The sequence below is a fragment of the Chroicocephalus ridibundus genome, chromosome 6 (assembly GCF_963924245.1).
Source record: "Chroicocephalus ridibundus chromosome 6, bChrRid1.1, whole genome shotgun sequence".
Classification (NCBI taxonomy): Eukaryota; Metazoa; Chordata; class Aves; order Charadriiformes; family Laridae; genus Chroicocephalus; species Chroicocephalus ridibundus.
The window spans coordinates 17,660,008-17,677,002 of NC_086289.1; the positions used below are offsets into that span (position 1 = coordinate 17,660,008).

General features: G+C 42.4%; 1 protein-coding gene across 2 annotated transcripts in view; it reads left to right on the top strand.

The window, feature by feature from the left end:
- The first annotated feature begins 3,285 nt into the window (after positions 1–3,285).
- Positions 3,286–16,995, top strand: part of BLNK (B cell linker) — a 50,971-nt gene continuing 37,261 nt past the window's right edge. For both annotated transcript variants that reach the window (XM_063338616.1, XM_063338617.1), the window contains exon 1: positions 3,286–3,414. In XM_063338616.1, coding sequence (XP_063194686.1) covers positions 3,368–3,414 — 47 coding nt within the window. In that variant the 5' untranslated portion in view covers positions 3,286–3,367. The remainder of the gene's footprint in view (positions 3,415–16,995) is intronic.

Below are 16,995 nucleotides of genomic sequence, written 5' to 3' on the forward strand. Positions count from 1 at the left end.
CCCCCAGAGACACTGTTTTGGGGTGATGAGTAACACTGGAGGGATGGAGGAACTGCTGCCACTCACCTGCCCCGTCCCTGGGGTGTCTTCCTTGCCAGCTCCAAACTTTGGCTTGCTCCTCTCCATACGGACTACACAAAATCCCTCTTGAACACAGACAGGATCATTCCCAATATGGGCCACAAGTTTGGACTCTGAAACCACCTGTTGGGCAAAAGAAGAGGCCTAGGGCTGTTTGGAAGCAATTGGGTGTGTTCTTCTTTATTTAAGGTTTTTCTCTAGTGGTTGTCCTATCTTGTAGCACCCAACCAAGCTTTCTCATCACCAAGGTAGATGGCCAGATAGGCTGAGTTGGAAGCAGATCAGAAAGACCTAAGCAGGATGTACTCGTTTTCTGGTGAGGCTACACTTTTTAGATCCAGATGTTTTTGATGCATGTACATATTTAAAACAGGGAAGAGAAATTTCACTGTAACTAGAAAGGCTTCTTTTGACATTTGGAGAGGGTAGTTTCCTTCTCTTAACTTCAGGACTTTGCCCTGCACTTGACTCTCCATTAGTTTCCCAGGAACAGCATATTCCAGGAGAAACCACTCTCTCAGATGCCTTGGGTTTAAGATAACTGTGGAATACTGTGTCCTGTATATGCTTTTTCAGGAGGAATTGGCTAATTTATTCTTTGCCTATGTTCTGCAGGAGCGTAAAGAACCAGCACAGGCCACATCCCCGGGTACTAGTGACCTCTGCTAATTCTTGGCCAGGAGCCTTTCTCCCCAAGAAAAAAATCCCACCGTCAGTGTGTCTTGGTAGGAATGGATATAATGGGAAGTAAGACATGCCCTGTGTAAGCATTCTGAGGGCCAGGGCTGTGAGGACAAGCATTTACCTCCTTTCCCTGTGCTGCATTACAGACAGGTAAAAACAAGCCCTCGTGGAGTAGTAGGAAAGGATTGGTTACAAACTGCTTGTAGCTATTGAAGCAAAGCAGGGATGTGTATTGGGCCATGCGTGTGCATGGAAGAAGCAAGCAGGCTGAGGTATGACCGTTGGGCAGGCCACACGGCAGATGCCACAAAACCTCACGAACAAATCTTGTGCAATGGAGACTTTCATAGGAGTAACTTCTTGGCAGTGGTACCAGTATAAGCAGTCACACACCCTATTCCTCCCACCCTGTGCTGCACCCTCACAAACACCTGTGCACCAACCAGCTCAAGGAACCGATGCAGTTAAACCCCCCTTTTTTATGACTTTTTGCTAGATCGTTTGTAGCGGACTCCTTCCCCAGTCTGTTTCACTGCACAGCTACACAAACCCTTGGGCCAGCAGATCACAGGGATGAGAGATCCTGCGTGAGCCGCACTGTCACCAAGCCCTGAGCACAGGGGACTCAGGGACTGCCCTGAGCACAAGGCATCAGCAGCGGCCCCCTTACCGGGAGCAGTGAGGTGACAATGCTGCGAGGACAGGCGTGGAAGCCCTCCACGCTGGGCACTGCAGAGCATTGAAACTAAACCTGTAAACTGTTGAGTCGGGAAGAAACAAGGCGAAACCAGCAAGGCAGTGCAAATGACAGGCTGCCACCAAAGATCTCAAAGGGAAGCGGTCTGGGATTTCTGCGACAGTCAGGCAAGAGGTATTTGTTGTCTAAGAGAAATCACTGCATGAGCCTGCTGAGCAAATCCCGTATTCTGATACATGTTTAGATATAGCAGGAAGACCAGATAAGCAAAAAGTAAAGCGGCACTGTGATTTATTTACACCCTCTTCTTCACGTTGCTGGAGTGTTAATTTTAACTAATTCAAAATTCATCTAATTTTCAAAATAACTTTGAGGGACTAAACTCGCAAAGATGTCCAGCTGAAAACCAGATACAATGCAGGGCGGAATTCCAAAGATTTGTATAGTAAAAAACATTCAACATTATTATGTTATTCCTTAAAGCCCACAAACTTTAAGATATCACAAAAAGGGCAATTTGTTCATGATGGGCCCTCCCTAGAGAAATCCTGTATGCAAATTACCAGTGATTTCCATGTTGAAAGCTCAGAGACCAAAAACATCAGCCATGCCAAGATCAGAGCAATACTGTTATCAAAGACACAAATCTCATGGCAGGCTGTTTCCCCACAGTCATCTGCACTAACCAGGAAAGTCTGTTTTGCCGCTACATTTTCACAAGAAAAAACTATAGTCAGTACAATCTGGGGAGGAGACACATCGACATGAAAATCTATACTAAGTGGCAACGAGAATCTCCCCAAGAAATAATTTTGGGGGTCCTCAGAACATATTGCACTTATCAAAACATAGCAACATGATGCATATGGACATTTTTTAAAAAAGAATGAGTAGATTTCCTGCCTAGAGCAGCCTTAGTTTATCAACTAAACTGCAGACAGGCCAAAGACACAGAAAGAGGCCAAGAAGAGTCATCCTCCAAAGGTGCAGAACTCAAATTAATCAGCAAGGGCTGAACATGAATATCTGCTTATATTGCCCCCCAGACACAACCAGCTACCTAGAAAGTTCATCTCTAAAGAGGAAAAATGGTTGAGCCCAAGATTAAGCAAAAAAACCCCCAGATTTAGATATCATTATACCCATCTCAGCTGCCTGCATCTTGGGTGAGAACGGCCTCAGTGTGTGCCCCTATAAGGATCTGTGTTTGCTTCTGCCTTAGTTTAATAGGGTGAGGAATTTTTTATTTTATTAATTTTTTTCCCCTGACAGTGATATTGAAAAGGATGGGGATAACAAGGTGAATTTCTCTAGTTTTGCTGGAGAACCTCTGGGAACGGAAAAGTTCCCAGGGCAGCGTGTTGCTCCCTGGCGCATCTTCACCGGGAAGCGCAGAGGAGTGGGGAGAAGGATGGAGCCGGTCCCGGCAGCCTGCGAAGCCACCTGGGGCCGGACGCTGAGTCTCATCTCACTCCAACCCACTGTAAAACCGGGGACCCGAGCTGCCGGCTCACCTTCCGCCGGGGCCGGGCCAGCGCTTCCCCAGGGCGCTCAGAAAGGTCTAAAGGGAGGAGGGGATTAGGGAGGTCTCGCGTTTCTGTTTCCAAAGGCTCCACCTCGGCTCCCGGTTCCGCAGCCACCTGTGCGTGTCTCCGGACGGGAGACGGGGCGGGGGCGGGCGGCGGGGGGTGGTCCGGCCCCCTGCCAGCGCCTGCGGGTAGGACGGAGAGAGGCTTCGGCACCCCGGCGATTTAACCCAGCGGAGGCACTCCTGGCAGACAAGTTTCCGCCGCGCTGTGAGACGCGGCAGCAGGAGGAGCCCAGCCCGGCCCGGCGGGAGGAAGCGGCCGCGCCGGCAGGTGCCGGGTCGGGACGACCGCGGCGTGTCCCGGCGCAGCGCGGAGCATGGAGAAGCTGAACAAGCTGACCGTGCCGGCCGGGGAGAAGTTCAGGTAGGGGCTGGTCCGTGCTGGGTCTCGCCCGCGAGTGGGGAGCGCGGCTGTGCGGGGGTTGGTGCGGCGACGGAGCTCGGCGGGGCCCGGGCGGGCGCCGGAGCCGCTTTCCCCGCGGGAGTCGGGGGACACGGGGAGGCTGCGAGGCACGAGGAAGTTGGCAGAAGTTGGCAGAAGTTTTAGAGTAAAAGGGCGTTATTGCTGGTCGCCAGGGCGGCACAGGGAAGGGCGGAAGGTAAATACAGGTCTGGAGCGGCGAGTCGGGCGCAGATTTCAAAGCGAAGTGCGTGTCTGCTTCATCGGCAGCGAAAAGAAGAATGTTTTTAAAGTGTTTTCAAAGCTGTAAGAGTATAGTCTTTGACTCACTGAGGTATATAAGGCTTATGCAAATTAGAAAAACTTAATTAATTGCTTAGTGGTTTAATCACAACGTCCTATGTCCTATGGAGATGGCAAAAGCCATCAAGTTCTGTAATATTTCCTAATCTTCAAAAGAACGGCTGGAATAGAGGGAACTGGAAAATGGGAAATGTTCCTAAGTGAAGGAGAACAATGTTAAATACAGGGCTTGAGAGGAAAAAAGCAGAAGCTGACCATTACTGAAGTATTTTTAGTGTGATTCTCTTGGTGTGCTGGTGGAGTTGGCAACTCGAGGCTCTTTCATTGTGACTTTTTTTCTGAATAGTTAAAATAACTCACTCAATAGTAATTTGTAAACCATTCTGAAGTCTCTCTCGCTCTCCCCAGAAGCCTTCAAGCAAATGAAAATAATCCCTTGTAAACCTAATTTTGATGGAACAGCATTTCTTGATACCTGTTGAAATACTGGGGGAAGGGGAGGGAGGTGCAGCATCGAAGAGCTGCAATGACCCTTCTATTCCTCAGCCAGCACACCTAATAAAGCCTAACAGACTGCATCCTATGGCCCAGCCAAGAACTCCGCAGAAGGCTCAATGGACAGGGGAAAGAAGACAGTGAATTTTCTCATTGTCTGCAGTTTATCACCTTCAGTAGTCTAAAATGGACTAAATGGTGTCAGGGCTCAATGTTGGTCTGAACTAGCTATCTGAAGATAATAAGCTGAGTGACGTTATGGAAAGCTTCATGCCATCAAGACAGTTACTGGTATGTAAAGAAGTAAAACACACACTCTCTGCTCTGAGGAAATCGTAGCTGGGATGCACATTCTTTGCAAATGATTAAAGCAGGATCACTTTCAAGTACACAGAAGTGGGCTACACGTGAGGGTTATAATGGTCCACAACTTGTTTGTGAACTGAGTCAAAAGCCCTAAACCAGAAAGGCAACCATCACAGCCCTGCTACATCTTTACACTGGCTGACACTCTTCATCTTGTCTGAAGTTTTAATACTGTTGTAAAATAAGGAAGAGGAGGAGGTAGCTCTGCTTTCCTGTGTTATCTTGAAATATTAAAAGCTACTCTTTCTTTCCTCCTCATGGCCCTAGTTGTGCAAGGAACAGGGGAGCACACATTTCTCAAACTTGTGAGTGTTCTTGCTACGTGCAGTGGAAGTGCACTGGAGCATGCTTCACTTTGAGCACGTTGAAATACCTCCTGAAACAGAAACCTCGGTGTTTGGCTACATGATCTTACTTACAGTATCAAGATTTTAAAAACTTAAGGCAGAACTTTCCATGAGTACATATTCATAGTATAAATTTAGGGGAGAGGTGCAAATATAGGAAGAGATCGGCGTAACATGGCGGCAGCTATTTTTTCCTTCTTTGAAACAGCCAAATACCCCTTTGCGCTACTTGACTTGTTGGCAGTGCAGTTGACTTCCTAATACAGCCGCCTATCTGCATGGAAGACACATAGATGGTTCGGAGTTTGTACTGAACGTTACGTGAACTAAAAGTAAAGCCCTCCTTCTTCCATATGCCAAGATGCAATGCCGAGAAATATTCCTACCAAACATAGTTTCAATTGGTGTAATTATAGTTCACGTTTTTCTAAACACAGCTTTCTTAAAATTTCTGCTTTGTAGCAGCAAAAATTAAAGTAGCACTGCTGTTGAGTCAGTGTCTGAGAGTAGAGCTTTTGATTTTTTTAAGTGTAGACCTGAAAAACTAGATATTATGTGGTTTTGCCAAGCTCGTCTGTTCTCTGTGGGTATATCTGAGCTTACCAGACCTAGCTTTTTATTGCATTAGCAAGTCTTAGGTCAGATCTGAATTCTTAACATATTCCATTCATTTATTTATTGCAACAATAAGAACTATAAGTGTTCTTATGTGCCTCTTTAACTACCGTGTTGTGGTACAGACGTTATTTGCAGTTAAGCCACTCAATTAACTTCAGTATTAGTTGGACAGGAATGATGGAACTTTGTGGAATTCCAGTATTATTTTTATATAATGTTTGTTGTGAAGTGTGCACAGTATTATACAAGTATTCCCTCAGAGTACATTGTGTGTTCTAATTGCTTCCATATAGTCAGGAAAAATTAATTCCAAGACTTGTCGTTTTTTATCATCAGATAAATTAATTTATGTGGTGCATACAAATAATTTGGTACTTTGAATGGTTTTCTAAAGTGTGAGTACTTGAGCAATAGCCATGCTGCCACGGCAGGCTCTAGTGTGCCTTGATTTCAGCCTGAACTTCAGAAAAAAAAAAAAGTTATGCTGCAGACAAATGTATAGATAAATAGATGCAGTCATAATCAGGGATGGTAGGTGTCAAAAGTAACAGGAAGTTAGCAGCTCAAAAGATACAACACCAAACTTGCAGACTCTTTTTGGTTCAGCTTCCTTAGACTATGAGCCTATGATTCCTGGTCTTTAAGTAACTTCTAGCTGCAATATATGACTCTGCTCTAGCATCTCTTCAGACTTGCTGCCCTTTTTTATTATGACCCCAAACCTTAATAATGACCCTCTGCTCATAGCTGTCTTTAGCTGCGTATCACAAAGTCTTTTTCAGAGGCATCATTACCATCACCACTGCAGTGATGGGCAAACCATGGCACAAACCAGAAGTGCACCACATGCTTTCACTTGCCTAAGGTCATGCAGCCAACAACTTCCAGATTGCAAACAGACTTTTCCAAGAGCAGAGTTTCGTGTCTGTTTCAGATGACCTCATTAATTTGCAGCAGTTCTTTCCCCCTCAAAAAACCCTTAAAATCACCATCTCCAACCATAAATCCCAAATGAAAAGCAAGGGAAAAAGAGCAACTGACTTTTTTTCTCGGGTTGGACAAGTGTGCCCATTTACTTGCAATATCTTGTTTTGACATCCCTTGCTTAAACAGGAGGATTTAAGTCCTAATTCTGTTAAAATCAAGATGAGTTTCCTCAAGACCTGAATGTCTGCTGTTGTTCAGTTGTAAACTGAAACCTTCTACATATAGGATGTTGTATCATAGGGGATATTTACTTTTTGAGGAAAATGAATGGGGAATATCTGAATATTAGTTTTGCACTGTAAGAAAATATTTTTATTACAGTAGTCCTACTAATTCCTGTTAATAGTCAATTGTAGCAAACAGACTTAGAAACTAAATCTGTTTTTTCAAGTCAAATTTTAACATAGTTTATTGCATCAATGGATACGAACAGGACAAAAGAACAAAAATAGACTCAAAGGAAAGAAACTGGAGTTTCAAAGTAAGCTAGAGAATGCCCCCTATGACAGAACCGGGCACCAAAGTCCACATCCAACTTTAACATTTGTTCCCCTTTTTAGTTACATAGACTTTGGAGGAAAGGCTATGCAAATCCCTTGTTATGCATATGTTGCTCAGTGGTCTGAAGGCCCAAATCAGAACTGTTCCACATATGAGATTTTTCTAAACCAACTCCTTCTAGTTGCTCATCACTATCTCTTCTTCACAAGTCATGGCCCCCTTGCTTCTCCTCTTCTACCTGCTCTATTCTTCTCCTCTTTATAGCACAAGCCTCAGCTGCCTCCGCTCTCAGGCCCTAAGGGCATAATGACCATGAAGGTCCTGTGGGTCACCACCCGTTGCTACCTCCAGCAGCCTTCTTTCTCGGCTTCCAGTTTCTCCTGACAACTTTCCACTGCACCATAACACTTTGTCACAACAGCAGCTTTTATGGCGTGCCCACGCTTTAGCCCAACAAAATGTAGTAAAGTCACATTAAATCACAGTGCCGACTGTATGCAGTCTTTAAAGTTGAATTTTGCAGGCATGGGGGAAAAGGAGATCACCTGCTATATTTGCCGTACAAACAGAAGTTCTTTCTATATGATTGTTAGGTCCGGTTTGCCATACAAAGCACGGGATTGTGGTTAAGTGATGAAGCTGTATAATCTTTTTCCTCAAGCTTTCTGTTAGTTTAAACAGTTCATGAATCTGTCTCACCTCTGGACTTTGGAATGGAATGAGATACAAAATGCAAACTTCCCCAAATACCACTGTAAAAATCCCTTTTTTCGCCTCCAGTGTGACTTCTCCAGTCAAGTCTTCCTGTTGCTTCTCCCTCCACCCTTGCTTTGGCATAGCATAGCTTCCACCCCATCTATATTTGTCCTCCTTTCTTCCCTTCTCTCTGCACAAGCATTTCATGATAACAATCCCTTTAAAGTTACTTTTTTTTCTTCTCTCTCTTACTATCCTTCTTTCCAGCTATGTCAGCCTGCCTTCATCAAAAACAACCAAAAAACACTACTTTTTTTAAACCTAAATTGCCACATAGTAAATTATTCTCATACAGAATTTCCTGCCTATGACGCTGTTTATAGAAAAGCATGTTTAAGTGTGAGCTACCTATGTTTTAAATGAAAATATGTCAATGTGGACAAAATGATGCGGTGTAATATTGAAACTCTGGTCAAGAGCCCTGGTTTAACCGCTATGTAGGAGCAGCGTAAGAGTATAGCCTGTTCACAAGATCAGCAATGCTTATATAGTACCTATAGTTTCACTCTACTTGTACTGGCAAAACTAGTCGGTTACTGGCATGGCTTATTCCAGCACTGCCTCATACGCACACTCTTCCAAATAAAATTAGATCCTGTAGTGACACTGTAGTTTTGCCAAAATAAGAGTAGGAGCATTTGCCAACTATAGCAATCACAACTAACATCGTGTTAGGCCTGTGACTGTCAGTCATTCAGCAAAAGCTAGTAATACAGAATGGCTCTAAAGACTAGCTTTTTTGTTTTAAAGTCGAATAATAAATGACCAATAGCCAATCAAATAACCCAATAAATTAATTTTCTTAATTTTCTCTGAAGGGGACAGGGGTTAAAATATATTACCTCTTTATTTAAAAATAAGTATTGGTTTTAGTGGCTTCCTTGCTCACCCTGGAAAATGCCTCTGCTATTTGATTACCTCTCTGAGAGCTGTCTTGACAGTCTTGGGAAACAAAGCTTTTGTAGGTCAACAGTTGAAAAAGTTAATCAAGAGTAATGGAATCAAGTTTTAGTTCTGCTTCTCGTGTATTTAGTTTTGGAAAATCATTTAACCTGATCAAAAATCCTGACTAACCATATTCAGGTTTGTAAAGGGCCAGACAAGGTATAACTGAAACGCTTTTAAATATCCTAAGAATTCCATTGGTTTTGCTCTCTGTTTATAGCATGAGTGAAATCTGGAGTTTCAACACTGCAGGGATTTCCAGCATTGTGACCAAACCGAGGGGAGAAAAAATAAGATTTCCATTGTCTGCAGAAGAGAAACTTGTAGAGTTGAGATCACTTTACTTAACGTTGACACTGTTACATTAACTGAAACTTTTAATACATAAAAAACGTGAATGTTTCCTTTTAGTTTGTTGGACCAGTATAGTTCAGGATTAAACTGTGCTTCTCCACTGTAGCACAGTGTCCACTGTGTGCACGCTGCAGCGAGGGAAACTTGTGACCCAGTTGTGACCCAGACCCAATGTGATGCATTTAATAGAAATGCCTCAAAACCACTTCTTTCATAGGTAGAATTTTACCGCAGGAATCAGTTAAAAGTAATTTTTTTAGCCATCTTCAGATGGCTAAATCATCTTTTGCAGATGATTTAATACTCTCTGATCATTAGAAAATAAAGAACGTATCTGCTTGCTATGTAGTTTTTTTTCTTATACATTTTCTGTGGTTTTTAAAATGACTGCTGCATTAGAGGACTGATTTTAGTTTTAGATAACATCTTTTATAGTCTAAGTACCCTAAAGCATGTTACAAGGTGATAGAAAAGCAAATATCTATTTTAGAAAGTAAATATCACCGTCTTTATGCACCCAGTAGACAAGAGAATTGGAAAACTGATGTAAAAGAATGACTGAAAGTGACAGTATTTTCTGATTTGGCTGTAGGGACCCATCTTAGATTTCTGGTAGACTGCGGAGGACTTTACATACCGTGTAAATAAGTTTGTTTTGTGATGGCCATAGTAAAGGACTGAGAGGTAAAAGAAGCTTGGAAATTCTGTTAGCATCTTTATGCCTAATCTGTTAGTATACACATTTTGGACAAGTTCATTTTCCAGATGTAAGCAAAGCCAGACATGCAATGCTACAGGTTTATGACCTCAACATAAATGATATACTACACAGTAAATACTTTAGAATGAATTAAAACAATGCATCCTGAGGCAATAATATGAAATACATGAGTATATATTTTTCAAGCTTAATGCAGGGGCAACTGGGTGAAGTAGGCTATTAATACAAGTGGCTATACTATATGGCTAAATGATTCCTTTATGTTTTAAAATATAGACAATCTAGGCATCTATGCAAGAAGCACAGAGGCAGCTAAGTGCTACAGAAGCAGTAATTACACGGCCGGTTTAACTTGCAGTAAGTCTGAGTTGCTGCCAAAAGAGCAGGTCCCTTTCTTCCACCCTCCCAGTGCCCCTGCTCGCCCTGCCACTTGTCTCTGCCCTCACACCGTCACAAGGGTTCCCATGAGCATGTGATGAAGCTGGATCTGATCCTGCTGATATCTAAATTGGCAGTAGAAAAAAGCAGTTAGTTTCCCAGCTGGAAGTTCCATGAGTCAGCATAACTGGGTAAGCTCTAAGGGCAGAGAAGAGCAGAATTTCCCCTTTCAGTGGCAGCCCAGGTGGGCTCCATTAAAGTGGCGGTATAACACTAGGGAACAAAATACTTCTCCAAAGTTGGAGACAGACTTCAGTAGAAAATAAACAAAACAGATATATACACAAGTAGCCTCTATTAGATCCCTGCCATTGCCACTTCTCATAGAATAGTTTGGGTTGGAAGGGACCTTTAAAGGTCATCTAGTCCAACTTCCCTGCAATGAACAGGACATCTTCAACTAGATCAGGTTGCTCAGAGCCCCATCCAACCTCATCTTGAATGTTTCCAGGAGTGGAGCATCTACCACCTCTCTGGGCAACCTGTTCCAGTGTTTCAGCAACCTCATAACAAAAAAAATTTCTTCCTTATATCTAGTGGAAATCTACCCTCTTTTAGTTTAAAACCATTACCCCTTGTCCTATCACAACAGGCCCTGCTAAAAAGTTTGTCCCCATCTTTCTTACAAGCACCCCCCCTTTAAATACTGAGGGGCCGCAATAAGGTCTCCCCAGAGCCTTCTCTTCTCCAGGCTGAACAACCCCAACTGTCTCAGCCCGTCCTCATAGGAGAGGTTCTCCAGCACTCTGATCACTTTTGTGGCCCTCCTCTAGACCTGCTCCAACAGGTCCATGTCATTCCTGTGCTGAGGTGGAATGTGTGAGGTCATTCCTCCTGCAGAGCTGGACAAAGCACTCCAGGTGGGGTCTCAACAGAGCGGAGCAGAGGGGCAGAATTACCTCCCTCGACCTGCTGGCCATGCTTCTTTGGATGCAGCCCAGAATATGGTTGGCCTTCTGGGCTGCAAGCACACATTGTCAGCTCATGTCCAGCTTTTCATCCATGAGTACCCCCAAGTCCTTCTCAGCAGGGCTGCTCTCAATCCCTTCATCCCCCAGCCTGTATTGATACCAGGGGCTGCCCTGACCCAGGTGCAGGACCCTGCACTTGGCCTTGTTGAGTCTCATGAGGTTTGCACAGGCCCAATTCTTGAGGTTGTCCAGGTCCCTCTGGATGGCATCCTGTTCTGCAGGTGTGTCAATTGCACCACTCAGCTTGGTGTGATCTGCAAACTTGCTGAGGGTGCACTTGATCCCACTATGTCACTGATGAAGATATTAAACAGTACTGGTCCTAGTGTGGACCACTGAGGGACACCACTTGTCATAGATCTCCATCTGGACATTGAGCTGTTAACCACTACCCTCTGGATGTGGCCATCCAATCAATTCCTCATCCACCGAACAGTCCACTCATCAAATCCATATCTCTCCAATTTAGAGAGAAGGATGTTGTCAAAGGCCTTACAGAAGTCCAGACAGATGACATCCATAGCGCTTCCCTTGTCCACTGATGTAGTCACTCCATCATAGAAGGCCACTAGGTTGGTCAGGCAGGACTTGCCCTTGGTGAAGCTACGTTTATATCCACCTCTATGGTGGATATAATCCTTCTGTAGCTTGAGCAAAAATGCTTTCAGACCAAGTACAGCAGTGTTTGTTAGTCTTCATCAGATGTGTCAAAAATGTGTCCGCTATCCTGTACCCCTGTCATTTTTAATTCTCAATAGGTGGTAAAATCACTTCAGCTAAAGGGAATTTAATGCTAAAGACATTCAGTTTAATAATATATAATAATTTAATGCTAAAGGCATAAAATACAATATCTGCAAATTTTGCTATAAATTTACATGACTTGAGCAAAAATACACAGAGGAAATCAGTTGCTATACTTCAATTACTAATCGGTAAGAAAAAAAATTGAAAGCCAAAAAAAAGTTATGCTTTAGAGAGGAACAAGAGAGAGTTCCCCTCTCCTTCCAACTCGGGCATTTCCAGAGAAACTGCCTGAGAAGGGAAATATCTGGTCAGAGATTGGAAAGGGAAGTACTGGGGCATAAATGACAGTTTAAAAAATATGCTGAAAGTCCAGCTATGAACAGAACTAATAATGCAATACTTTTAAGAAAAGCTTTGGTTCTTCAAAAAGCAATGCAAACTTATAAAAATCCTGAAATTAGTGATTCTCTTAATTTCTTACATCTACTCAGTGTGTCTGGAACCTATACACATAAAAGCTACTGTCTTGGAACAATCTTAGAGACTTGTGAATATTGGGCAGCATTAAGATATCTGGGGTTATTTAGTCTCTAGGAGTAGGCTAATGGGAGTGTTTAAAGTTTAATGCCATATCTAGAAGCTCTGCTCTGTTTTATTTGGCTGTCAGAGCTATTTGGTAGAGCAAATGCAGACCATTATGCATATAAATGCACTTTTGGTTTCAGGAGAAGAGTTAAGAGGCTGTTTAGAAAAGCCTCCCTTTTCTCCGGTGCGCACAGTACCTTGCCTTCAAACTACTGAGTCCACAAAGTTTTCTAGCTCGTAGAAAAATCACACAGTTTTTTCTATCCTTTCACAGTCTGTGAATTTACTGGATTAAAATCACAACATTAGAAATGTATTTTAGTAGCAGTCTTAAATGACACAAAGACACTGATGAAGACTGCACTCAGATCCTGAAGTAAATTTATTCGTCTCATGTCAGCGCTTATGTGCCCACATTAGCAAGACCTTAATACAAAATTTAAGTATTTACCTAACTTTAAGGTACTTGAAGTTAGACGTGTGCTTAAATATCTGGATAAATCTTGGTCAAGACCATTACATAGTTAGATATAGACTTCTTTGATGTTCTTCAAAAGGTCACCAGAACTAAAATGGCAGATTTGAAATTCATAGAAGAGGTAAAAGCAGAGGAAAAACGGAACTCCTCAGTCTTTTGGAACATCAAATCCAAGTTAAGCCTTCAGCTTTCTGTCTTCAATTCACTCTGTTTTCTTACTTTTTCATTTAATTTCATGTTCTCCGTGTGACTGTAACACACTTTCAATCTACATGCCTGCAGGAATGACAGAAATTTTATCTTGCCCTTCAAAAATGCTTGTAGAATTGTGACTAAAAGTAATGTTACCACTGACAGGCATAATTTTCTGGGTCCATACCAAGTCCTGTCTTTATTCACTTCCCTGCAATGACTTTGTGCTTCCTCTTTTTGGTGAAATATAAAAACCACTTTACTCTTTTAAATTTCTGTCCTTGCTCTCCTTCACCTACAGGCTGTAGGGTACTCGTCCTTCAGGGAGGTACGATGCTTAGTTAGTTTTAACTGGAACAGTATTTCAGAGTAACCTAACGCATTTAGCTTCCTTCTGCTGCTTGCAAACCATTCAGAAAAATGGACTAAGCCTTGTGAATGTAGCTTCTGTGTGGATTTTGTGTTTTTTAATGCATCAGCTCACATCAGACAGCTGGTGCATAAAAGGGATCAGTTAACCAAAAAGACTCAAAACAGAGTAGGTCAGTTACAGAACAGAAAATATCTTTTAACTCTTTGTGTCAAAAAGTGATGTGCGATACTCACTTAGCCTATCATAATAGCTAATTATTCTCTGTACTACTTAAAGTATCGCTATTATCCAGTTGGGAGAAAGGGGAGAGCAAGCTGGGGAAGAGGTGTCCAGACCTGAAATGCCTTCAGCTTTTATTAAGTATCTATATTTAAAAAGCTATACTAAAAACTGCCTGGCCGTCGCTTTCAGGTATTCAAAAACAGCTGTGAAGCCCCCACAAGCAGTAAAGAAAGATAATAGGAACCAGGTCTACTATACTCCTCTGCTAAATAAAAGAAAAAAGTAATTGCAAAAAAATACTGTATGATGTAAACACATGAAATCTTTGGTATTACTAAAATGTTCATACACACTGAGAACAAGCCTCAGCCTTGATCTAAAATGAGGAAGCAGTTGCACCAAGTGTCCTTAATAGGGCTTCACTCTTCTCAGTCCCCCCCAGTAAATCTGCATAGGTTCTTTCAATGAGCAAAATTCCCAGTCACCTCAAAATAATTATACTATTTAATTTTATGTTAGGACTGATTTGTGTCAAAGATGTATTATGCCTTTACATGCTACATTTTTTCATTTACTCAGTCTATATTAGTACTTACTAGTACAAGAGAGATTGACAGCTTCTTTGTGAAGATTATGTAGAGGGCATATGAAGATGAAGAGTATAATCAATATTCAGCCTTTGTGCTTCTCTGTGTACCATGTAAACACACACCTGCTCTAATTATGTGGCTTGTTTTTAGACAAAATAATGGATGATTGAAAAGTGAGCAGAATAGGATGTTGCTCAGACTTAAAAAAAAAAAAAAATATAACAATTAACACTCTTGAGGAAACTAAACTATTTATAGTCCTCTTCTCTTGCTCATGTCACGAACACAGCAGAAGACAATTCGTTGTTCCTGGTTCCTTGCAGATAGGTGTCTGTAATTGACTTCTGCCCATAAGCAAGCCTCTCTCAGCTTTTTTTCACGTGTTTGAGATATCGAGCCTTTGATCTTTATCTGTAAAGCTGCCTTGAACGGATGGTTTGATGTCACAGATTACCACCTCCAGTTCCAGACTTCTTTCTCTCCCATCATGAAAAGCATTGCAGGGGGTGGGCTGCGATAAGCCCCTAGAGTGGATGAGGGCCAGTAACCCCCTACCCAAGACCAGCGGCAACTGAAGCATTTTATCTGATTGTACCTCAAGAATTCAGCCATGTCTTTATGCATTATACAAACGTAACAGACATAGAAAACACCAGCTCCAGCGCTGCCAGCTGATGCCAGCCTGTGTTTCACTGCAAGGGAATTCTGCTCTCGCTGTTCCAGGTAGCATATGACTTAGGGGCGTGTGCAGGTGGAGATCTGAGGCACTTGAAGGAGGCCTAACGAGAGGAATTAAGTGCTTTCTGTATTTGGGAATTTCCTTTTGCTTTCTACTAAGCAATTAGAAGGGCGGTGGAAGGTGGGGAGAGTTGTTGTATATAATTAATTGGGTTGTTTTTAAATGCACAGAACTGGGAAGTAATAGGAAATCACATTTTAGAAGACACTCATCCAGTTCAGAGACCCATATTCTTCCATAAAGACTGTGTCGGGAGCACTGTGTTAATGAAAGCCTATTGTAAGAGAGGTGGTTCTTGTCCAGTTTGAGAAGATTGTCCAAGATAAGAGCCTTCAAGCTTTTAAAAATCCCAAGCAGTACTCTTACAAACCCCCTTCTAGGTGAGCAGGTTTCCCCTTTGTTCAGAAACAATAACTTTCTTTCTTAATTTGGTCACCTGCACACCTGTTTATAAAACTAAAAGCTAATAGAAACACAAAATAAAGTCCAGCTGGGGAGAAGGTGATGGAATAATTGTGCTGTGAGAAGCAGTAAAGGAGGGGGCTGGGCATGCTGTTCCTTCTTTAGTTTCATGTTTTAATGTGTTTTTTTAAAATAACAGAGTCCCTGTAGTAATTCTTAGTTTTCTGTTCTTTAATTTTTGGGTTTCGTCTTATAATAACTTAGCTTTTATTCTCCAAATTCCATTAAATTCTTCACTTTATTTTCTTTTTTTTGTGGTTCATTTCTGTAAAATTTTATAGCTGAAGGAGGTGGGGTTTTTAGGGGTGTTTTTCTTCTAAGTCTAAATTTGTGCTTACTAAATCCCAGTCTAGGTTTCCAGTGCTAAGCATTTGAATATGCCTGAAAACCAAGAAATAATTGCCTTTTTTTTTTTTTCATGTGATCTGTTATGCTGCCTTTCTTAAGACAAAAATGAGGGTTTCACCTACCTACCGTCTTAAAGTGAGTGGAGGTACTAATGATCTTCACAAAATGGGACTTTCTAGATTCAGAACTACAAGGTGCCCTGTCAGTGAGAAACAGATGTACCCAAAAAGGTATAAGAACTGAAACTGGAGTTCAAACTGACTGATTTAGTGTGATGATTTTTTTTTTAAATTATTATGCTTTTGAAACCAGTTCAACTTATCAGTTAAAGATCTAACTGATATTAGGAGGAGGAGAAGGAATATACAGGCCACTTAATATTGAATGTGTCAGTATTGTTTATAAGGCTTCCCTTGCAGACCGTCTGTCTGAATATCCTGTTCAAAATTCTGCCCTTTTTCTAACTACAGAAATTGGTCCCAGAGTGCAGATAGGAATTTTTCAAGAGGCACAACAGATAATTCAGACAGTTGTGTAAGCACCAGAAACTTAAGAGGTATAATTCTAGTCCTCCAGATAAACAGAAATAAGTACGCTTGTAATATAGAAAACTTCCTGTGATTCATTTAAAACTGGTTTTTGTTTTGCTACCACTCCCTACTGACGCTGCAGTCAGCCCTGTTTCCAAAAGCATTATCAGCACCACTCCCAGCTGCAGCACACACATCTGTGCTCGCGGCCAGAGGCACCCAGCAACTGCGCCCACTCTCCCCACCACGGAGACCACCTAGTGCCCTCTTGCAGCAGAAGGGTGTCACTTGCTATGGGGCTGTCCCTCGCCACATGCCGAAGGCAGCTGTACAGCTAAAACGCTTACAAGCGGTGTGTGTGCTGAAGGTCCAAAGTCCGGGATTTTCTGTGCACAAGTTGGTGAGCTGTGCTGTTGGCGCACGTAGGAGATCCCTCTCCATTCTCAGGAACAGGGGGATGCCATGGCCACTGTGGAG